Source organism: Ovis aries, chromosome 17 (assembly GCF_016772045.2).
Source record: "Ovis aries strain OAR_USU_Benz2616 breed Rambouillet chromosome 17, ARS-UI_Ramb_v3.0, whole genome shotgun sequence".
Taxonomy (NCBI): Eukaryota; Metazoa; Chordata; class Mammalia; order Artiodactyla; family Bovidae; genus Ovis; species Ovis aries.
This window is the reverse complement of record NC_056070.1, coordinates 45346683-45371246: the sequence shown is the minus strand read 5'-3', so window position 1 is coordinate 45371246 and position 24564 is coordinate 45346683. Positions and strand designations below refer to the sequence as shown.

At 45.7% G+C, this 24564-nt stretch overlaps 1 protein-coding gene across 9 annotated transcripts in view; it reads left to right on the top strand.

Moving 5' to 3' along the window:
- Window positions 1–24564, top strand: part of SFSWAP (splicing factor SWAP) — a 79209-nt gene that overhangs the window by 35555 nt on the left and 19090 nt on the right. For 7 of the 9 annotated variants that reach the window (XM_027956389.3, XM_004017303.6, XM_027956388.3 and 4 more), the window contains 7 exons: window positions 1372–1612; window positions 2586–2717; window positions 3289–3382; window positions 4109–4280; window positions 10133–10363; window positions 11435–11625; window positions 23798–24063. In XM_027956389.3, coding sequence (XP_027812190.1) covers window positions 1372–1612; window positions 2586–2717; window positions 3289–3382; window positions 4109–4280; window positions 10133–10363; window positions 11435–11625; window positions 23798–24063 — 1327 coding nt within the window. The remainder of the gene's footprint in view (window positions 1–1371; window positions 1613–2585; window positions 2718–3288; window positions 3383–4108; window positions 4281–10132; window positions 10364–11434; window positions 11626–23797; window positions 24064–24564) is intronic. The other 2 variants (XM_027956390.3, XM_060400738.1) reach the window with 1 other exon arrangement.

Here is a 24564-nt window from a genome sequence, read left to right as displayed (position 1 = left end):
TAGTTCACTAAGTAATAATCTCAGTTCCGTTCATGTTGCTACAGATGGCATTATTTCATTCTTTTTTGTGGATGAGTAATATTCTGTTGGGTTTTAAGAATCCACCCACAATGCAGGAGACACAGGTTTGATCCCTGAGTCAGAAAGATCCCCTGGAGCAGAAAATGGCAGCCACTCCAGTATTCTTGCCTGGGAAAGCTCATGGAGAGAGGAGTCTTGGCAGGCTGCAGTCCATGGGGTCACAAAGAGTCAGGCACGACTTAACAACAATAGTATTCCATTGTACGTATGTATCACATCTTTATCCATTCATCTATTGATGGACATTTAGGCTGCTTCCATATCTTGGCTATTGTAAATAGTGCTGCTTTGAACAATTAGGGTTTTCTCTAGATGTAGGCCCGGGAGGGTGGCTCTAGTTTTTTAAGGAATAAGAAATCTCCATACTATTCTCCATAGTGGCAGGACCAATTTACAGTCCCACCAACAGTGTAGGATTCCCTGTTCTCATACCCTCTTCCTCATGTATTATTTGTAGACTTTTTCATGATGGCCATTCTGACTAGTGAGAGGTGATACCTTGTATTTCTAATGCATTGCCCTAATAATTAGCAGTGTTGACCATCTTTTTTGTGTGCTTATTGGCCATTGTGTGTTTCTTGGAGAAATGTCTGTTTGGGTCTTCTACCCATTTTTTGATTGGGTTGTTTGTTTTCTTGTTATTGAGGTATATGAACTGTTTGTATATTGTGGAAATTAAGCCCTTGTTGGTCACATCGTCATACTTTCTCCTGTTCTGTGAGTTGTGTTTTCATTTCATTTATAGTTTCCTTTGCTGTGTAAAAGCTTATGAAGTTTTATTGGGTCGCATTTGTTTGGTTTTGCTTTTGTGTCTGTTGCCTTGGAGACCTAAGAAAACGATTTATGCCAAGACGAATTTTTAAAAGAGGAAAGTAATGAGTGTAAAGAGTGGAGAGTTGGTGTCAAACAGGGAAGCCAGTGGAGGGGTTTAGTCCTCAGACGGTCATCTCACAAGACACACGGGGAGGGGAGCTGGGGTGCTGGGTGGGGGAGTCCGTCCTAATCTGCCGTTCTGCAGTTTGTGTAGGCAGTGGCCTTCTCTGAATGTCCCTGTGCATGCTCAGATTCCATTGTTCCTGGGTGTGTGTCTGGACATTGTCCAGTTCTTCCAAATTGTGTTGCCCCTCGGCACCCTTTCTTATATCAGAAAAATAAAGAAAATACATGGTTGACATTGGACAGAAGGGACACTGCACTTGAGCAAGTGTCCCTTTCTCCCTGCATTGTGTATTCTAGCCAACTGGCCCATCATTTACCACTCTCATGCCCTCAAAATGTGTCTCTTCACAGCAACGGTGGCAGCCATGTACTACAGCTACTACATGCTGCCAGACGGCACCTACTGCCTGGCACCTCCCCCTCCAGGGGTTGATGTTGCCACTTACTACAGCACCCTGCCTGCCGGGGTGGCCGTATCGAGCTCCACCGGAGTGACTGCCACCGCCCCACCCCCGCCAGGGACCACGCCCCCTCCCCCACCAGCCACGGCGGAGACAAGCAGTGGGGCGACCTCTACCACCATCACCACAAGGTATGCCCTCCTGCTGGCTGGCTGAGGCACGCGTGCTCTTGGTTTGGGCTTCTTTATAGTATGGGTCACACAGAGGGTCTCTGTTATCTGAGTATTTATTATCCAAGTCCCCGCATTACAGGGGTGATTGTGACATAGGCACTTAGAGCAGTGAGATCTAACCAACTGAGAAAATCCCCTCCCTGTTAGCATCCCACACCCTCCCCTGAGCCCCAGCATCTGTTCCTTCCTGTATGTCACCATCTCAGGCGGACAGTCCCGGGCACAGTCAGTATCGAGTCCAGTTATTTGCCAAAAACCTGGATTTCATAGAGTTGGTGCAAGTGAATCTCTCCCAAACTGCTGGGAAACGGGGACCTGGCCATCAGCCCAGCAAACCACTGAGTCCAGAGCTAGCACGGCAGGGACTAAACCCCCAGCCCTTGTCGGGTGGAATGGAAGGGACTCTGAGCGTCTCAGCTGAGCAGGCACTTTGTAAGAGGCACTAGAACGTGCTGAAAATGTGCTTAGGAAACTTGGCAGAACACTTGGGTGTTTTTGTAGAAATGACCCACTTTCTGAACGTGCTAAGAAAGTCAAAGATGAAACTATGGGTGATGAATTATGCTAGCCAGCATTTTTAAGATAAAAAAATCCACACTTGGTTTATTCGTGGTTACTTCTGAGAATTAGCAATTTGAGGGAAACGGGAGGAGATGATCCTGTTTTCATGACCTTAAGTGTCACTTTGAGTAAAACCCCTATTTTCACAATCAGCAATGATATTTCGGTCCCTGTTTCAAGTGGATTGACTTTGATTTGTTTTCTGGAGTCCCAGTCATCTCAGATAAGAGCGTCCCTGTCTCTGTGTGACTTACCTATTGGTGGGAACTGAGACAGTGCAGGTCCTCCTCCAGCTGCTGTGCCGGCTGCCCCGACCAGTGGTCTGGGGGAGGGCCTAGTGCTGTGGGTGTGACTCTGTTCTCCCTTGCAGTGCGCTTGCTCCCGTGGCCACCATCATCCCCCCGCCCCCCGACATCCAGCCTGTGATTGACAAATTGGCAGAGTACGTGGCCAGGAACGGCCTTAAGTTTGAGACCAGCGTTCGGGCCAAGAATGATCAGCGGTGAGTAAAAGAGTTTATATGGGGTAGGTAGATGGTATTTGAGGTTTAGTTTAGCTTCTTTTTTTACCTAGCTACATAATTCTTTATATATATACACATATATATTTAATCCTATGTTTAGATAAATACATCTTGTTCAGTCACTTTGAATTGGGGTGGTGGTCTGTTTTATTGTTACAGTTTTTATTCATTCAGTTTGTTTTGCTTCATTTTTAAAAAATATTGGACCTGCCTAAAATAAAAGGCTGGAATTCATGCTTTTCAAGAATCTGCTGTGGAAGTTTAGACCCACACTTCACCTTGTGTTTTTAATCAAATAATGTTCCATGCTCAGATTGTAACATAAAAACAGGAGGCTGTTGTTGCCGCACAATCTTTGTGACTGTGGATGAGCGCTCTGCCCCAGTCTCTCGGGTCTGTAAAGTGTGGGGGCGGGTGTTGTGGCTCCCCTAGGGGTCGTTGAGATCCTGGGAGTCAGTCACTGTGAAGTCAGAGCAGGTGTGGTTGGTCGGAGCTGAGGTGTTGCAGTGAGCGTGTCTTATTGAATGGCTCAACCCTTCTCTGTTCCTAGGTTTGAGTTCCTGCAGCCGTGGCACCAGTATAACGCCTATTACGAGTTTAAGAAGCAGTTCTTCCTCCAGAAAGAAGGGGGTGAGAACGCACAGGTATGTGTGGGAAGAACGGTCTGATTCTCAAGATGTGTACTAATAGGGCTTGTACATTTCACACTTGCTTTTAGGTGTAATGGATGTCTTGCTTTTACTGACTTACCTTTCTCCCCTCTCTCTGTTTTACACCTGTTGAAACCTTTGACCACATTCACAGTTCATTGATGATCATTTGTCCAGTCAAGGGTGCTGCCCACCTTTGTCCTTGAGGGCCGCCTGCTAGCAGCTCCCTTCACAGCGTCCCTCCCTGCAATCGGCCCCACACTTGATTCTTAGGTACCTGTTGGAAGCATTTCTTCCTGTCCTTATAATCCTTTCTTCTGCCTCTCCTCTCCTCCTGATATTTTTTAAAACCTGTATTGGTAGAAAACATATCAGTGGATTTCCTCAGGTTTTTATCTCTGACTGCTCAAACTGAAGAAAATGGACTTATCTGCAGGTGCTGGGCATAATTTGGTGTTCTAAATGTGTTCTCAGTGATCCATTTCCACAGAAGTTGTGGGCATTTGTTCCCAAAACGGTGTTAGAGGGGAAATACCTCCTTCTCTTTTTAGTCTGTTCTATCAGAAAATAGAAGTCTGAGTTAGAAAGTATGCTCCTTAGTGTTACTTAGGCAGTAACATAGCAGTGCTGTTGTCCCATGAGATGTACATACACTGTTTCCTGACAAATCCTGCATCATTTCCGGTGAGCAGTTCATAGTCATGTTTTTAACCTCTGCAGGCTGTGTCAGCGCCGGAAGAGACTCCTGCAGAGCCTGCTCCTGAAAAGCCGAGTGATGTTGGGGAAGATAGTGCGTCTGAAGACGCAGCTGACGCAGGGGGAAGAGGTGTCTCCTCGGGGAAGAAGGAGGCGTCATCCAGCAGAGCTGTCCCAGATGGGAAGCTTGTGAAAGGTACGCTGCCTTTGGTACTGAGAGTTCCATTTTTGATCTTGTACCTCATAGGTGTCACTTTAAATTAGCAAGGAAGAGCGCTAGACCACTTACGGTCAGCTGCCTTCAACCATAGGACAGGAGGGAATGGCTGCCCCTTCTAAGTTGCTGTAATGAAACTTGCTTACTTCATAGCATATGGGTTAGCCAACAAGTTTGTTCAAGTTTTTCAGTACTATCTTATGGAAAAACCTGAACAAGCTTTTTGGCCAACCCAGTACTTTCTTGATTTTGAATTTGGGGTCATTTGGATACAAACTCATCTTAGGTATACATTTGTTTTAACAGATTATTCTCGTGTTAGGGTTAATGGAAGCGTTTAGAATTTTTCAAATAATGTTTTGTACCCCCTTGGACTTCTGAAACTACATTCAGACTATTGTGCCAATGAAATTAGTTTTCTTTATTTGTTAAGGTAGTTCCCTTGAGGGTCTCTACCAGGCGGTATTCCATTCACTCCATTCCCGTTTCCCTTTATGTTCTTGGGAGGAGTTTTTCATCTACCAGGACAGACATACAGAAAGAAAAAGGCTGACACAGGCACATTAGCAGAACCCTGTGTGGTAGAGCATGCGAAGAAGCAGTGAATTCCACCAAGTGGGAACAAGAAAGGGCGTGCGGAGGGAAAGGGACTCCCAGAAATAGAGGCTCACACCCAGGCAGAGGCAGTCCCACCTGAAATGCATGGCTGGTTCAGAGATGGGAAGCGGTCCCAGCGACTCAGGTGTCAAGTGAGGCATACCCACCAAGGTAGCCTCAGCCAGCTCGTGGGGCTCTGCCCTCCCGGTGGGTCCTGGGGCTCCCGACAGGGGCAAAACACCTTACCGCTTAGATCAGAGGAGTCTCTTTGCCCTGTGTGGTGAGTATGTGAAGCAGAGAGACCACGTGGGAGGTTTGGAGTGGAGCTGATGGCCCCAGGTTGGGGAGGGGCGCTGGAGCTAGTGCTGGGGCGAGAGGAGAGGCAGGAGGTCCCGAATGGGCCAGGACCACAGGAGGGGCTTTCCCAGCAACCAAAGACAAGGTTCTCAAGAGTGACCAAAAGGACCCAAATGAAGAACTAGGGAACCAGTGATTTAGGAGAGCAGGGAAGCATCTGTAAGCCTCTCAGTATAGCAGGTTCCCTGGGCATGTGTGTTTCATCTCTCACCCCTCCCAGCTGTCTTCAGACTCTCGTTGAAATAACCAAAGGAATGTAGTAAGTAGAGAGTAAAAACTGTTACTAGTAAAGCAATTATTCTTCAATTAAAAATTATAAAAGGAGGGTGGGGTTGGTTACTGCTTCAAAAGCTGGGGGAACATGCTTAAGAAAGACAAGCCAGCCCATCTGGACTTTAGTTCATAGGAACAAGCCGGACATTCGGGGAGCCAGTGGCAGTGACCCCCAGAAGAACCCACTGTCAACCAAAGAAGGGAGCAGGCCAAAGACCAGAACAGCCAGGAGCATCTGAGGGCAGCTAGGCCCTATCAGTGTGATCCAGTGCAGTGGGTCAGCCCCTCAGCCAAGGTTACTGCCCGCCATGGGGCACCCTCCCCTTTCCTGTGAGTGCCTGGTAATTCAGCAGATGAAACCATGCTCGCCTCCTTGCACTCTCTGAGCCTGAGACGCCTGAGAGCTGCAGGTGTCCAACAGAACCCGCCCTGCCTGAGACAGGCCGCTGCACCTGCAGAGGGGCAAGAGTTCAGAAGGACACGCATCTGAGCCCTTGGAAGCAGTACTAAGTTATAGGAAAATTCTTTTACTCTCTGATTTCTATTCTCATAGAATTAAAAGGTACTGTAAAATCAGTGTAACCGATAATCCAGCATCTGGGAAAGATTTAGAGAAAGATTGCCAATTTTAAAAATATAATAAAGCGCTCAAAATCAGATTGGATGAGAAAACAAGTTCAGAATTTTCCTCAGATTTCCAAGGAAAAGGATAAAGATGGAAGAAAAGCTGTCTAGAAAGAAAAATAGGTTGTCCTCCACAGGGGGAAAAAAGCAGGCTGGCACATTAGACATGTATCTATAGCATTAAATGCCAGGGAAGTAAGGGCAGTAAGAGCAAGTGTGGGCAGGTGGGGTTCCTTGCAGAAGTCCCAGTGTGGCACCCCACCAGAAAATCTCCCAGTACAGCCAGTCTTACCACCAGACAGGTGCCAGAACAACATCCGCAGTTCCCGAGATGCTTATGAGACAGCTTCCCTAATATGACAATAATTGATGTTGGAAAAACAGGCTCTCCATTTGAAAAAAATTAGACTGTTACACCCCACCTGACAATAAATAATGATTCCAGACAAAGTGTTTAAATGCAGAAACTATAAAACCATGAAAGGAGAGGAAAACTAGATAGTTCTTTCCTAGTCTTTAGAGTTGGAAAGTACTGCCTAAGAATTTAAGCCATAAATGATAAAGAAAGATTAATAGGTCTGGCGGGAGCTGGGCCCGTATAGAGTTGAAAGACAAATGTCAGGACAGCGGTGATTGCTAATAATAACAGAAGATAAAGGTCAAAATCCTTGCTATAGGAAGAGCTCTTGTGAATCAATAAGAAAAGTCACTGCAGTAGAAAAACAAAGGGCATGAAAAGCTAGTTCACAAAAGAAAAAGAGGTGGTACGTGAGCAGATTTCTAAAATGTGTCTCCACTGACAAGATACTGTTCTTTGCCTCCATTTTGCTAAGTTAGAAAGTAAAAGAGAGGTTGTGGGCGGCTGGGCCCTCACACACTGGCCGTGGAGTGTTGTTGGTAAGGCCTCTCTAGAGGAGGGAGCCTGATGGTGGAGACCCACTTCTGAACACAGACGCCCTCCTGCTCCTGGAAACGGCTGGTTCCCCAGGCTGTCTCAGCCAGGTGTTCATCACAAGGCTTGTGAGCTTTCAAAAATAAGAAATTGGGAACAGCTGTGGGAGATTGAAATAAACTGGTATGTCCATACTAAAAATATGACTGCCATTTATTAAAATGATGTATGTTGACATGGAAAGATGTCTACACTTGTGAAGTGGAAATAATAAGCGGGTTAAAAACAGTAAAGCATGGTCCCATTTTCCTGTATCTGTGCACATGTTGCTGCCTCAGAACCATCCTCTGATAATATTCAGATCCTTTTTTTCCCATATCCAAATTGCAGTTGGTCTTTCATTTTCTTCACCTGTATTTTCATAATTTCCCACCGAGAATATATCTTACCATAGAAGTTAAAAGCTATTAATGACCTTAAGAAAGGGAGCGTATCTGATGTGGAAGGCAGAGGGCCAGACACTGTGGGTTCACTCACAAGTGTTTTCTGAGAGTCGGTGCGGACCTGAGCCACCTTAGTGCTGCAGTCCTTGCCTGTCCCAGGCTCCAGGTGAGCAGACCACACACGCAGGACAAACTGAAGAGCGGCTGAAGGAGGAGAGGCCAGCAGGCCCTGTCCAGGGAGAGCCTTCATTTGAGAAGAGCTGAGGAAGAAAGCCAGGCGTGGGAGAGGGCGACAGCTCCAGGCGGAGGACAGGGCTGGCCCGGAACATAGTGGGAGAGGTGGCCAGGAGCCTGGGCTGCATCCTAACACAACAGGAAACTGAAGGCTGTAAGAAGCGCTCTTCACATGTTGTGTGATGTGACTTGCAAATAAGCTTCCATGTAGAAGCAATAGTTGTATAATTGAATAATTCTACAAAGGAAGTAATTCCTAATCACCTGCTTTCAGGCTGAGCTACATTGGGAAAGTTACTTCACCTTTTTAACCTCAGTTTCCTTGTCTGTAAATGGGGAGGCCTGATCATTTCTTTCTCTTCCTGGGGTCGCAAATGTGAAGTGAGGTGAGGTGTGTAGACTGTGTATTAGTCAGTTTTATTTTAAGTCACTTTAAAGTATATGCATGGTGTTGGCATGCATTAAGCTGTGTTCCAGAAGTGTTCCTTTTAATGTATTTTTTGGTTGAATTTATTTTAGTTTGGAGGCCTGAAGATGGGGAGTAATTGTTTTAAAATTGTTTTATGATACAGTACTTTAGCCCCAAGTTAACTTGAGTAATTTTGATTAACAGTTAACTGAGGTTTTCTTTTATAGTGACATGTTTATTTGACTCTGATTTATTAAAGAGACCTAGAGGCAATACAAGGTTAATGTTATGATACTTTTTTCTTAAGAAAAATTTCAAACAAGTACAAAAACAGAGCCTGGCAAAATAGTCACCACACACACATGCAGCACTGAGTGTCCAGCTCCCGTGGCCAGCACTGACTAATTTTATCTATAGACTCAGTCCAGCCCATCCCCTAGGATATTCTGAAGCAGATCCCAACATCTTGGCATTTTATCCATCAGTGTGAGTGCATGTATCTCCAAAAGATAAGGGCTGTTCTTAACATAACCACAGTAAAATGATTAATGTTGGCTCTCCCAACAAAGTGTATTTTTCCTCCCGTGTTCTTTGTCTGGGGTTTATTAGGAACGTGCACCACCCTGCACAGTCCAGGTGCGTAGCGTTGCATGATCAGCACAGAGACTGACTTTGCCCCCTTTGGCTCTGACTTACAAAACTGCGCTTTGTGCGCATTAGTCGCTCAGTCGTGTCTCTTTGCGACCCCGTGGACTAGCCCACCAGGCTCCTCTGTCCATGGGATTCTCCAGGCAAGGATACTGGAGTGGGGTGCCAGTCCCTTCTCCAGGGGATCTTCCTGACCCAGGGATCAAACCCGGGTGTCCTGCATTGCAGGCAGATTCTTTGCCATCTGAGCCATCAGGGAAGCCCAGTTTACCAACATTGAACATCTTAGGGTGTGCTTTGTAGCTTGAGGTGATTATTGACAAGAGATGATTATTTTTCGGTGATCGGGTTATTTGCCAGCTTCTAATCACACATGGATTTGGAACCATAAAATGCTGAAAGTGGGGATGCCTCTGGGGTCAGCTGAGTGAGCTCACCCTCACAACCCCAGCCACTTCAGAACCTGCCTTGGTTAACCCAGATCCACTTCCTTCTCAGAGTTAGCTCATTTGTGCTGCACTTAAAATCACCCTTCATTGAGGTTTACTTGAATAGCTTTCATCAGTAATAACACATGGTTTTAAAAATAAAGTGTCTTATTACAACCAATTAGGTGTTGTTAGGAGCCGTTTACCATAGTGTCTGAGGAAGAAGGGACCCAGTGAGTGAGTGTTGAGTGGATGGGGGGGAAGGGGAAGAAGATTGTTTCCTTTTGGGCCTTTGTATTTCTCTTAAATTAAAAATTCCAAATATTCTAGTAGAGAAAAAATTGAACCACCTAAATTTTTGTTACCTTAGGTTTAAAATTGTCTTACAGGTTCAGAAAATAGTTTAACATAATGCCTGGCACAAAGTAGGCACCCAGTCAAATGTTTGCTGAATAAAGGAATAGATTATCTTGCTTTTGTTTAAAAAAAAAAGTTTATTTTATACAGTTGGGACTTTTTTTTTAGAAGTAACTTTTAATAGTGGAGTCGCATCATATGCTTACTTACGGAAACTCAGCTATGTGCTGAGCCCAGAAAAAAGAAGGAAAACGTCAACAAAAATTGACCATTTGGCCCTGCAGTGACCCCAGCTGGCACTCGGTGTGTGCGTCCTGACGTGGCCCGAGTTGGAGCCAGTGCTTTGCAGTGCCCTGCATCTAGCCTGGGGTGTGTGACATCCTTCTAAAGGCTCTCTGACATCATGGGCACTACCTACTGCCCCTAAACCCTCCCTTTGCGTAAGATGTGGCTCCACTCTAGACGTTGCTCCCACCAACTGATGCTCATGTGAATGGTGGGGCCGAGATTTTTGCTCTGTGCTTCCAGTTACTTAAAAATGTATTACCATTTTCACCTTTTCTCAATAGCTTCATTTGCTCCAATAAGCTTTGCAATCAAGGCCAAAGAAAATGATCTACTTCCCCTGGAAAAAAATCGTGTTAAGCTAGATGATGACAGTGATGATGATGAAGAAAGCAAAGAAGGCCAAGAAAGTTCTAGTAGTGCTACAAACACTAACCCGGCAGTTGCCCCACCCTGTGTAGTTGTTGAGGAGAAGCGGCCTCAACTTACCCAGGAGGAGCTAGAAGCAAAGCAAGGTTTGTCAAATGTTTTAAACTTCTTAAAAGAAAAGTATGTACATACAAGATTAACCTACTAAGCCAAAAATACAGGACTGCAGACTAGAGTCTCCAGCCTTTGGAGTCAGACCGCTGGGGAGCTGTGTGATGTTTCTGTTCAGCTGAGAAGCTCTCAGTCAGATGAGGAGCGCTGCTGCTCATTAAGCTCAGACGCAGTGCCCTCGGCGATTTGTTTTCCGAGGAGGAGCTGAGAGTGGCCAAGAGTGCTTTAATGGCAGCCCTGGGGCAAATGCTCAGCCCGCGTTCTCAGCTCGGGTTAATGTTCTGAGCCAGCAGGTTCCCTTCTGTGAGGCCTCTCCCTACAGAACCATCGGACCCTTGAAGGGGCCGGGGCCCCTGCTGGTTTTCAGACTGTGGCTCGTCTTCATGGGTCACAGTGTGGCCACCGCTTGCCTCTGACACATGACCAGCAGTGTTCTACCCTTCTTTCAAAATGAGCACTATTCTTCTCTAACTAAAGTCATTAACAATCCTTAACTGGTTTTGTGAATTGCTTTTTCTGTGTATGCACAGACAGATCACACAGCATTGGTAAAAGGTAACTCTTTAACCACAGGAGGTCCTGGAACTTGTGATATGCTGTAGTTCTCTCCCCAGCACACATGTGTTCATGCCTGTGTCGCTAAATCTGCATTTACTACATGTGAACTCAACTGTGTGTCGGTTCATTTGGCATAAAACACTTCACAGAGTGTTCATTGCCCGGTATGGCTGTTTGGGCACTTGTATATGAGAACCATTCCAAGAGTCTCATCATTCCAGGTTTCACTGCTATGGAACCCCATCAGCTTTCTGACTTTCAGTTTGAAAGTAAATTTATGAAAAGTACTAATAATAAGCATCATAAACTAATTCTTTCAGAAATCTGTTTGCCTGATTTGTTGACCTTTCCTGAAATCGGTATCACGTTCATGTTTTAAACTGCATTGTATCTCATGACCGTGCTACTGCCCATGAAAATTAAGACAGCAAGGTATTTATAAAATACTGCTTGCTCTAAACATCTTTTTTCTTTGTTTATTCCTTAAGCAAAGCAAAAGTTGGAGGATCGACTGGCAGCTGCTGCCAGGGAAAAGCTGGCCCAAGCGTCTAAGGAATCAAAGGAGAAACAGCTCCAAGCAGAACGTAAAAGAAAAGCCGCTTTATTTTTACAGACCTTAAAAAATCCTCTGCCAGAAGCAGAAGTCGGGAAAGTTGAAGAGAGTCCTTTCAGCGTAGAGGTGAGTTTAAAAAGGGTCCGCCATCAGTGCTCTGAACCAAGCACCATTGGTAGAAGTACCTGTGTGTGAATCCTGTAGCCTCTCAGCTCTTGAGCTGTGTGAAGGCTATGGGCAGCCCCTGCATCTCTCCCCTATGGGATGGAGCGCCTGTCCAGGCAGACTATGGAGGCACCATGGAGTTCAGTTCCAGACTTGGCAGCAAAGTGAGGCATGCACGTTTCTTGGTTTCCCCATGTGTGTAACAGTTACGTTATACTATACCGTAGTCTCTGAAGTGTGCAAGCACATATGCCTGAAAGATAAATACATACCTTAATTTAAAAATCCTTTGATGCCCAAAAATGCCAGCCATCATCTGAGCCTTTAGCAAGTCATAACCATTTTGCAGTAGTAACTTCACTGATCACAGATCAAATAATGAAAAAGGTTTGAAATAATGCAAGAATTACCAGACTGTGACACAGATGTGAAGTAAGCATATGCTGTTGGGAGGATGGCCTTAACAGACTTGCTCGACACAGAGCTGCCACAAACCTGCAATTTGTAAAAAAAAAAACACAGTATCTGTGAATTCCAACAATTTGGGAAAAAACAAACCATAGTATCTGTGAAGATGAGGTCTGCCTGTACTGTATAGCTGGGGTCAGCAAGAGTCTGATGGAGATTCCCAGAATGTACATGCACACACCACATTCTGGGTGCAGTGTCACAGTCCAGGCCTCTGGGCCCAGGCTGGGAGCCTGTGCTTTGTGGCGACCTCCCAGGAGCAACAGAACTTCGCCTCTGAGGCACTCATCTCAGGCCTGGACAGACCCGCCGGAACACTCATGTTCCTGCCATCGTAGCAGCCCTTGAGCTCATGCTTAGGGTTATAGTCTTATTCAGGGATCTAGGTTACTGTCAGCGCTTCAATTAAAAGAAAAGTGAGATAAGATGCGGTCACTGTCATCTTCTCTTAAGACAAGTTTCCTAAGCTGTAGGACCAGAACTTAGCCCCCTGGCCCATTTCTTCCCTTCAGAAGGCTGTGGAGGGGGGCTTGGACTGCTCAGAGCAGGGTTCACGCCACTTCGCCAAGTGTCCCCGAAATGTCTTTTGCAGCTCTTTCCCCTGTAATGTAGACGGGCCCTGTGCGTCTTTTACTTTAATTACATTGACATTTCTAAGAGTCTAGAGCCATTATTCACAACTGATTTTTGCTGCATGTAGCCACAGGTTTATTTGTTTCTCCTTGGAAAGCAGCATTTTTCAGCATTGTGTTGAAGGTCAAATCAGTTTTCTCACCCCAGGAATCAGTCTGCAATTCAGATCTGGCAGGAGGCCTCAAAAATAGTAGCTGGATCAGACTGGGGAGCAGCGAGCGCCAGCTTACATGGCGCCTTCAGATGCGTCCGTCCCCCTTTGGGGAGGGCCTCACTGCCACCAGCTGGGCCAAAAATAAGCATGCCCAGGAAGGCGCCCTCGGCCATCACCTAGCTTTGGGAGGACCTCTGGACCAGTGCAGAGGTGAAACCAGCAGCCACTAAGACTGCGTTAGATGTAAAAGGAAGAAGAGGCAGGATATGGAGCAGCTCCACTTTTATGGTTGCAGCTGTAAAAATTATGCATATAGCACCAGGGCAGGTTGTTAGGAAGACAGGGAACTGCCTCCATGGGAGGGGTGTGAGTGGCTATTTTCGTTTTCCTTATTGTTTGGATGTCACTTAGGCAGTGAATAAAGGACTTAATTAAAAGTTATCCACGTACATAGATACTTTCACCAACTGTTCTACATGGGTGCATCTATATTTTCTAATAAAATTGTGTCTAAATGCAAACTCAATCACAGCCAGAGTCCTTCATCGTTAATCCAGTTTTTCTGTCTGCTGTACTGCCGGTATTGTCACAGGTACCAGAATCGCTTCTTTATAAACACAAAATAGCCTGAGACTTAGGTTCTTATCTTGTTTGTCTTTTTTGTGGCATCTCCCCACTGTGTTCTTCTCAAGCATGTATTTTAAATCTGTAATACCTTAGAAATGAGTGCTTATGCTTCATGTTTAAATCATTGGGTTGATCTTCCTGGACGTCTAGTGGGAAAGATTACAGCTACTGAACTATTTCAACAAAGATGTTAACGGTACTTGCAGGTGGTGATAGATATCTTTAATGACTTTGAAACAAAATACCTGAATTAAATTGGCAGCTATCATAAATGAGATTCACACTTGAAAATATTTTCAGTCTAAAGCAGCTTCTGGAGACAGGTGACCCTGATTCTGTTGACCATTTCCTGTGCACTGGCCTCATATGCTGACGTGTCCGACCCCACTGCTCAGGTGTATCATTTTAGTGTCCAGGGGACTTGGAGTGCAGTGGTGTCAGCCCAGTGGGAATAGACGGCACCCCAGCTCCATTCTGAGCAGACACACATAGGGCTGAATAGGGTCATTCAAAACCTGGCACCTTGTAGCTTATCTGCCTGAGAGGCACTTTCTGTTTTTACTTTGCTTTGTACAAAAGCAGTACATACATATGGTTTATAAGTTCAAATGCTCAAGAGAAGTGTAAAGTAAAGAGTAAAAGTCTTTTACTATTTTAACCCTTTTTAAGGATACAGTTCAGTGGCACCAAGTACATTTATGTTGTTAGGCAACCATCACCACCATCCCTCTTGAAAACTTTTTCATCTCCCCAAACGGAAACTGTCCCCGTTAAACACCAACTCCCCACTCCCCTTCCCCAGCCTCTGGCACCCACCATCATACTTATCTACATATAGATTTTTTTAAATATTAGTTACTTATTTGACTGTAGCAGGTCTTAGCTACAGCATTCAGGATTTTCAGTCTTAGTTGCGACCCATAGGATCTTTAGTTGTGGCATGCAAACTCTTAGTTGTGGCACGTGGGATCTAGTTCCCCAACCAGGGATCGAGCCCAGGTCCCCTGCATTGGGAGCATGGAGCCTTAGCCACTGGGCCACCAGGGAAGTAAGTTCTGTATGTATAGAATATTACCATAGGACTGTGCCCTATCCATTTTTCTGGTGTCTTGATTTTTTTCACTGGCTCCAGAGATCTTGCCATACCAGTGTCAGAGTGATGCTTGGTGTGTAATAAACACTTGGTAACTGTTCTCTGGATGCATGACCATCAGTCCTTTCACGCATCAGCCCTTGTGTCAAGCTACTCTGCATGTGCTGTGCGCTGTTCACCCCTCCCTGCTAAAGAAGCACAGGCCCTACTCGGGGTTTTACTGTACAGCGGCTCCTGTGACTTGTGCACTCACTGAGGTGAGTGTACGCACAGAGTAAATTCCTGACCGTGGAATTGTTTATTACATTTCCGATTTTTAAATTTAGTTTACCTTTAAATTAGGCCCTACAACGGTTATTGCAGTTCTGGGGTGGGGTGGGGATGTTTTTGTTTTGTGTGTCTCCCTTGTGTATGAATATAGCTTTGTTGCCTCCCTGTCAGCATTGGTTATCATCCACCTTAATTCTCAGTCTGATAGGTGGGAAAATATGTTATCTCTTTGGTGTGACTACTTACTTTAATTATAGGGGACACTGAGTAACTTTGCACAGGCTTCACGGCCTTTCCGTTCTCCTCCTGAGAACACCCTCTGTGGCCTTTGCTTTTCTCCTGGCTGATTGTCTTGTCTCTGCTGTTTTTGTGTTAGCTCTGTGTCATCAGCATTACCAGCAGTTTGTTTTTTGTCTCTTAATCTGCCCCACTGGGAGTTTATTTCACTTTGAGGAGCATATAGCTAGGCACAACACAAACGACTAAACCACATACCTTTTCCCACTGGTGTAAAGGACTCCCTTTATTGTATACTAAATTCCCACTTGTGTTTGCTCTGTGTTTACATTCTTGTCTGTTCAATTCCTTTGGTCTGTTTGTTAGGAGAGGTGATTTTATGCTTAGGTATAACTTTTAAGGATATCTTGAAGTGTATTTATTGACGTGGACAGATACTAGTATGTTAAATGTTTAAGCAGTATATAAAATATATAAAAACCTATTCATAAGTAGTATTTAGGAATCTTTGTATATATCATCCCATTTTGTGTGTGTGTGTCCATGCACACGTGCACTGTTAATTCAAAATGAAGAGAAATCAGAAGTTTTGAATCAAGTCTCTGTTGAATCATGGCATCATTTATGTGGTAACGACAGACTTCAGTACTTTTGTTTAGATGCAGTGACTTTTTTCAGGCTAATGATCCTGCCAGGTTTAAGGTACAGCAAGACTTCCCTGGTGGCTCAGACGGTAAAGCATCTGCCTATAGTACTGGAGACCCAGGTTCAATCCCTGGGTCGGGAGGATCTCCTGGAAAAGGCAATGGCAACCCACTCCAGTACTCTTGCCTGGAAAATCCCATGGACGGAGGAGCCTACAGTCCATGGGGTCGAAAAGAGTCAGACACGACTGAGCAACTTCACTTTCACTTTCACTTTTCAAGAGTTTGAAAAGAAAAGGGGAACAACAATCAACCCATGTTCGCTGAGCCTCTGTGATAATTCAGGGAGCTCCGGGGTATGAGTTAGAAACTGTTTCTCATGATCAGTTGCTTTTGAGTGGCTGGCATCTACACATGAACATTTCTACCACGCCAGCCCTGTAAGGGGCAGAGCAGCTCTGAGTGTGTGGATGAGGGCCCCGGGCCCCCAGGTCAGCAGAGGCGGCAGTGGGACTGTGAGGAACCTGGGTCATTTGGAGAGGTGACAGTAGCGAGGAGGCCCTGAGGCTCGCCTGTGGGGGAGGCCAGTGAAGCCTGTGCAGGCAGTGATAATGCCTGCAACCCTGCATCAGAGAGTCTGTGGAGAAGGCGCAGAGCAAGTCAGTGACACAGGCAGGTGTGGGAGAGGCTGAACCACTGGCTGCAGTATGAGTGGGACACTGACGAGCTAAAGCAGTGTTTCCACGGGAAGAATATGTATGGAGCAGCATTGGCAAGGCTGGCAGCAGCACGCCCAAGCAAACACAGCTGATGAGGGGAGGAGAGGGTGCCAACAGAGTGGAAAACGCAGGGTCATCTGGACAGAGGCCTCAGCGATCAGACCTGGGCCATTGCCCTGCCTGGGAGGGTTGTAGGGGTGTGCCCAGCACGGGTAGAAATTTGCAAATACAGTTCTAGAGGATGCATTTCAAAGTCTGATTTCAAACGTTATCTTGAGTCTTTGGCATAATTATCCCATTTCCTAGGTAATGTAGTGTTACTTCAGAAATAAGATTTTATTTTAAAATGTCTGTTAGTCTGCTTTTGAGCAATTTGTTTTCCCACAGCAGGAAATAGTAGTTGCTAGTTTGTGTGCTAACTTGTTGGCAAATACTTCGTTGTGATCAAAGACAGATTAATATTTTTCAGTGTTACCAACAAAAGGGATGTCAGTTTTTAAATACCCGTATGAGTAACTGATCTTTATAAAGTTCCTTTTGGTTTTGCCCTCCCACGATTCAGACCAGCCTGTGCTCTCCCCCCGCCCATGATGATTTGTGCCTTGGTCATCCTTGCTGGAATGTTAACATTCTGTCCGTGTGAGGCTGCTTTGCTTGTTTGGCACTGGTTGCCATGTGGTTCTGTTGCTGTGTCTCCTGTGGGCATCGCAGGCAGCTTCTCACAGGTCACTGTGTGCCAGGCCTTAGCCAGACACCTTCAGAAACCAGACACAGAACATGTGGGGCTAAAAAAAAAAAAGAACATGTGGGGCTGCAAGGAAGGTCTTGACTCAGCAGTGGCTTAGTCTCTCAGGTTATTCATATAATTTAGAGTATAAATTAACAGGTCATTTGACTCCTTCAGGATATACACTATACAGTATGGTAGCTGCTAACCACATGTGGCAATCTCAGTTTTGTTTCTGTTAAAGTTTTTTTTTTTTTAATGTAGACCATTTTTAAAGTCTTTATTGAATTTCTTACAATATTGCTTCTGCTTAATGTTTTGATTTTTTTTGGCCAGGTGGCATGTGGGAGAGACCAGGGATCAAGCCTGCACCCCCTGCATTGGAAGGCAAAATCTTAACCACTGGACCACCAGGGGACTCCCTGGCAGTTTCAGTTAAACTTAATTAAATTTGGACTTCAGGTCCTTGACCACACTAGCCGTATTTCAGGTACTCCATAGCCGCACATGGCTGGTAGCTAAATGCAGCAGAAACAGAACATTTCCACTACCACAGCACGGCCTACATTACAGAGCTAGCTGGGTATTCATTCTTTTTTGCCAGCAGTTTAAAAATCCAGATTGCTGCATCAGTCAGGGCTCTATATTACACATGCTAGAAACCTACCCTACTGCCCCCAAACGACTTAAGCAAAACCACTAAGTAGTCGGGTTTGCTTTCTGAGTTGTGAGGGTAGCACGGCTCACGGGACGTCACAAGAAATCTCAAGGGTGCATCCGCAGGCCCAGCCTCCCCTGGCTGGCCACGCTCTCCAGCTCTGCATTGTGACAGCTGTCATATCAATGTGTATTTTAAAAAAAAATTTAATTTCTGTGTAGCCATTTTAATACTGAAGATGGAAGAAAAACATTTTTGGCATATTATTATTTTATTATTTCAAGAAAGATAAAAAATACAACTGAAATGCCAAAAAAAAAAACAATAATGTGTGCAGTGTCTAGAGAAGGTGCTGCAGCAGATCAGATGTGTTAGAAGTGGTTTTTGAAGTTTAGTGCTGGAGATTTCTCGCTAGACAAGGCTCCATAGTTGGGTAGACCAGTTGATAGCTTTCAAATCAAGACATTAATTAAGAACAGTCAGTGTTATACCACCTGGGAGATAGCCGACACACTCAAAATATTCAAATCAGGAACTGAGGATCATTTGCACCAGCTTGGTTGGGTTAATCACTTTGATGTCTGGGCTCCATGTAAGTTAAGCAAGAAAACCTTCCTGACCATACTTCCGCATGCAATTCTTTACTGAAATGTAATGAAACAGTCCATTTTTAAAACAAATTGTGACAGGCGATGAAAGTAGATACAATAATGTGGAACAGAAAAGATCATGAGGCAGGCCAAATGCACCAAAGGCCAGTCTTCAGTATATGGTAGTATTGGAAGGGAGTCCTCTATTATGAGCTCCTTCCGGAAAACCAGATGGATTAATTCCAACAAGTACTGCTTCAAAATAGACCAAACTTAAAGCAGCACTCCACAAAAAGCGTCTGGAGATAGTCGACAGAACACAAATAATCTTCCATTGGGGTAACACAAGGCCGCGCATTTCTTTAACGATCAGACAAAAGCCACCTGGCTAAGGAGGCAGCTGTTTGCCTGGCTGGGAGTTCTGATCCATCTGCTGTATTCACCAGACATTGCACCTTCAGATGTCCATATATTTCAGTCTTTACAAAGTTCTCTTAGTGGAAGAAATTTCAGTTTCCTGAAAGACTGTAAAAGACACCTGGCTCAAAAAGATAAAAAGTGTTGGAAAGATGGAATTACAAAAGTGAGAGAAGTCGCTTAGTCATGTCTGACTCTGCAACACTATGGACTGTAGCCCACCAGGCTCCTCCTCCGTCCATGGGATTTTCCAGGCAAGAATACTGGAGTGGGTTGCCATTTTTTTCTCCAGGAGATCGTCCTGACCCAGGGATCGAACTCAGGCCTCCCACATTGCAGGCAGACTCTTTACCCTCTGAGCCACCAGGGAATCCCTGGAATTACAAAACTGCCTGGAAAACAGCAGAAGGTAGTAGAACAGAATGAGTATGTTGTTCAGTGCAGTTCTTGGGGAAAATGAAAAATGTATCTTTTGTTTTTACTTAAAAACCAAAGGAGCTTTTTGGTCAACCCAGTAGTTCCATGGCTTGTGTCTAAATATCCATGAACTACTTCTTCTGTGTTGCTGGAGTGTGTACCCCACCCCCAGCTGTGCACACAGGAACGCCTTTGGTGTAGTTGGAGAGGCCAGAACGCACCCCTGTCCTGTCGTGTGCCATGTGCTGGGATGCTCCCTGACACTGGAGGCCAAGAAGCCCACCTCCCGAGCGGTCGTGGGGGCCCTGGGAGACCAGGTCCTCCTGCTTATGTTTGGGTAGAGCACCTGCGTCTCTGCAAGTCTCTTAAACTCTGCATTTTTACTTGCATTCTGGGCATAGGTACCACTGTGGGCTCAACTGGGCTCCTCCCTTGACTGCTGGTGACCCTGCATGAGAGGCGTGACCTGAGTCTGTTTCTTGAGGTGCGGTCACAAGAGCCGCTGCCCTGGGCTGTAGGATGCGTCATGAAGTTTCTGGGTTTCAGAAGCACTGGCATGTTGCGGAGAACGTACATCTCCAGACTGCTGAGACATGCTGGCGCACACAGCCTGCCCCTAGAGCCACCACTGTGGGGGCTACCACTGGGCGTGTAGGATTGGTTAGCCTGTTTTGTTATTATTCTCAAGTCTAACTGCTGGGTTTTTAATGTCCTCTTTGTATTTTTAAGTTGAAAAAACGGTGAGGTCGTCACAATGCATCATCTTAATTCTGCCCAGCCAAGCGCCGGCCCCACCCCCAAGTTGCTGATTTTTACTTTAATGGTGAAGGGTAATCGATCATTTTATTAGAATAAATAGATCCTATGACTTAATTGCAAGTTATACTTTTAATATATTGATTTACTTATTCCCTCGCCTCAAAATGAAATAAACTATAACCACAGCAGTAAAATAAGTGTTACTAACAATGGGCTTAGGACAAAGGCAACAGAAGCACTAATGAAGTTCAGAGACACAAATCATCAGGCTGGCAGCAACGTATAAACGGGAATTCATCTAATGAGCTGCCACGCCCCCCTCCTGCTGGCCTGGTGTGGCTGCCCGCAGTGCCTCGTCCCCCTGGTTCCTGTCCTTTGCAGACATCCTTGGGGGGACGTACTTTCCCCTTCTCCCCCTCTTAGTGCAGCGCACATTATCACTCATCAGTGCCATCTTCTGTCCCCTGTGCAGGAGAAGGAGAAAGCCATCCCGTGTTCTCTTCATTCAACCATCCACTTAGATAAAAGATGGAGTCTCAGTTCTAAAACGGGCTCTCTGGTTCCCAAGGGAATTCCCCGCAGCTGCCCTGACTGCCCTGTGGTTCCTGGGCCCTGACCTTCAGCGTTCCTAGAGGCCTCGCGTGTGCTGGCCTGGAAATTCTTAGTGGTGACTTTTACCCCCAATTCCAACTCACTTTTTCATGCAGGGTGTGTGTGTGTGCGCTCAGTCGTGTCTGACTCTCTGTGGTCCCATCAACTGTAGCCCACCAGGCTCCTCTGCCCATGGGAGTCTCCAGGCAAGAATACTGGAGTGGGTTGCCATCTCCTCCTCCAGGTATCTTCCCGACCCAGGGATCCAACCTGCATCTCTTGCATCTGCTGCATTGGCAGGTGAATTCTTCATCACTAGTGCCGCCTGAGAAGACCTACATATATTCCTAATTTAGAGTCCATGGTTATTGGGGTGTTTTAATGCACTAAAAGCTGGTTTTCCACCCTGGCAACAGCAGAGTTCTCTACAGGCCAGTGGATGCCGGGGTGAAGGGGGCAGCATTTCCCTTCCTCCAGCCTCTAAAGTTAGAAAACTCACTACATTTTATTAGTCTTAATTTATTGTATCATTTTGTATGTGTATTTAGAGAGTGCCAGAATGGGAATTAGGTGTTCTTAGATGTAAAGTTGTGTATCTACATGTTAGAATTGTTTAACAACCAATTATTTTAAAATTTAACCTGAAAAAATATTATTGCAGGACTTCCCTGGCGGTCCAGTGGTTAAGAATCCTCGATTCCACTGCAGGGGGCACAGGTTCGATCCCCAATTGAGGAACTAAGATCCTTCAAGCCATGCCAAGTGACACCAAAAAAAAAAAAAAAAAGGAAGAAAAAGATTACTGCACTAAAATAATTTGAAGTAAGAAAGACATTTTTGATAAGAAGAACTGTCTCATAATGAAATGGTTTCCCTGGAGACAGTTTAAGCAAAACCTTAAAAATGCCCTGGGCAGCATTGCCACGATGGAGAAGAGTGAAGGCCCGACAGGAACACCAGGCGGCCGTGTGCCCTTCCACAGGGGGCCTGGTTACTAAGAGTATTTCGGTGGGAATAAACTGCTTTGCGAGCAGGGCATATTGTTCTTGAGCAGTTCTCAGCCCCACTGCCTCTCAGCTCACAGTAAATGAAAGATGTGAAGACTGTGTTGTGAGTGTAAGCAACAGGAGGCTGACAGGAAGGCAGAGCCCTGTTCTCTGGGCGTACCCCTCATGGAGGGGCGACATCTTTGTCTGGTGGCTGCCCCACAAGACCACCATCACAGTTCCTTTCAAATGAGGGGAAGAAGCATAACTTCAGAAGAATCATTTGCACAAAGTGTTGTTTTGTCTCATCCAGTTGGCCTTATCCAAATGGACCCGAGGAGAAGGGAAGCCAGGCCTGCTGGAGCCCACCACCCGCCAACAGCCAGCACCCACTCAGGGCTGCAGCCCCTGCCTGGGATTTTTTTATTTTCATGAACCTTAACAGCTTGAAAGTTCTGAGGCACAAAATGATAAATTCCAGATCTTTCGGTATATCTCTGTGTTTGGTGTTTATTGGCTGTAGTTAAAATTCACATAAACTAATTCAAGGAAATGACCTTTCTCAGAAGGGGAAGGGGCTGAAGGTGGGTGGCTGCAATTGCAAATATAAAATGTGGTTTGGGGGGTGTTTTTTGTGGTTTTCTTGTGTGTGGCTTTTTTGGTTTTGTTTTTTGTAAATTCATTTTTTTTTTATCTTAACTGTGTGACATGGACAATGTTAATGTCAATAAAGTAGGACTGCCACATCATTTTTAAAGTTGAGTAGTAATTCCCTTCCTGGTTGGACTATAGTGAACAAGTCCTAGAAGCGGGACTGCTCTGAATGCACACTGCTGAGAGTGGTGGCTCCTTGATGTATGTGCTGGTGTCTTGACATGAGGGTTCAGTAGGCAGCAGCCCTAAGATCCTGCACTCTCTGTGTATCTGCCATACTTGGACAAAGCAGTCTGAAGACTGATAACCCATTAAGTGAAATTCTTTGCTGTATTGATACACGTGGAGTAAGGCTGGCTTGTGTTGATGGGATTGTCTTGTCTGTGGTTCCCATTAGTGGCTTTATTTTTTTACTTTCAGTTTGACTGAGGTATAATTGTGTCACCTGAAAAAAGGTGCACATCAAGTTTTATTTGGGACAAAAATGAGGATGATAGCCGGGGGAGACAGCCTCTCAGACCTCTGAGGAACTGCTCCTGAGAGGTGGGGGGCGGGTCCGTATATACGTGAGTTTGGGAAAAGCGGAATGTGCAGTGAAGCACACGTTTTGGCGGAAGATGGCTGCTTATCATGAGGAGCAGATGTCTCCATTAGTAATGTTAGTGCTTTTCCAGACATGAGGAGATGCAAGAATGGCTCTTAGAATCTTCTCCTGTAAAGGTCTAACTATCTGAAGGCACATTCTGCCAGTTTTTCCCACAGCGCGGGAAGGCAGAGCCCTGTTCTCTGGGCATACTTAAAGGGCCTCTTTCCTGATCTCTGCACTGAACTTCTTTCAGGGTGTGTCAAAGGTCAGCAACTCCAGTGACCAGTGACTTCATCCTTGTAGCACCAGATGGTGAGGGACCATTTTCTAGTTAGCAGTTGACATGTAGCACTGTGTTCAAGGCTCATGGCATGATACGACTTACATAAAATACGCAGTAATCGACACAGTAAGTTAATATCCACTACCTCATACAAAGAAATGAGTGTTCCTAGTGACAAATAATTTGTTATTTTTTTAATCAAAGAGGAACCTCTTTTGGTTCAGGCAGAGCAGAGATCCATAAAAACCTGGTGCTAGCAATTTGAAGAATCTCCTTTTTAGTGGAAAGTCACAATTATTTAGGAAAGAGCTGGCGGGGCTCTTCCTAACACAGCCCTCCATGTGCCGCGTTTCTTTTCTCAGATCCAGCCTCCAGAGCCTGGCAGGCTGGGGACGGGACCCTGCACAGGAAGGCTCGGCCGTGAGAGGTAGGCATTCGTGCTCTTGGCCTCTGAGGAGCCATCATTCTCCCAGAGATGCCGGGGGTATATTTAGAGCCACAGACGGAGGCATGGGCTGCTCTAACAAATGAGAGTGCGCCAAAGTTGGAATCTTATAAACATACATTTTAAAACAGCATATCTTCCTTGCTGAAATCCGGACGTGTGCTTCTGTTTTCAGGAGGCTGGTACCGTGCCCTGTCCTCTACTGGCTGGAGGCAGACCTCTGCCAACTTTAGACGTGAAGCCTCCAGAAGGGCGCTCGAGCCGAAGCAAAGACCCGCCGAGAGAAGAAGAAAGAGAGAGGAAAAAGAAAAAGCACAAAAAACGGTCTCGAACAAGATCACGGTCTCCCAAGTATCATTCGTCATCCAAGTCCAGGTCTAGGTCTCACTCAAAAGCAAAGCATTGTCTTCCCAGTGCCTATCGGACAGCGCGGCGCTCGAGGTGAGTGTGCAGGGTGCCCCCGCGGCCGGGCGTCCGGTGCGGGGCGGATCCCGCTGCTCCTGCTCGCCAGCAGGGGGCGCGGGGCTCCCCTCCCCCGGCTTGCCGCAAGCACAGACCCACACACCTGCGTGTCTTTACGCAGAGATGCGCCCTGCAGTTTCATCTTTTCAAAATATTTTTTAACCTGACTTTCCAAAATGCATCAACTACTGTCAGGTTTTTCTTAAAGGAGAGGTATTTGAATTTTTAACAGGTCTTGGGAGCGAGCCTGGCGTATTTGCTGAAAATGTGTGGAAAATTCACAGGGTTGGGGGCGTTTTGTTTGGTGAATGAGTCGACTTTCCCAGGCTAATTCCTTTTGAATGTGTATCTGCCGAAACGAGAGACATGTGCACTGTGTCTGTGTTCAGCTTCACTGGCACAGCACCTGCAAGCGCCCGTAAAGGAGGAAACACAGCGGCACAGATCTGTTTTCTCAATTAATCTGCTTCCCCAGCCTCC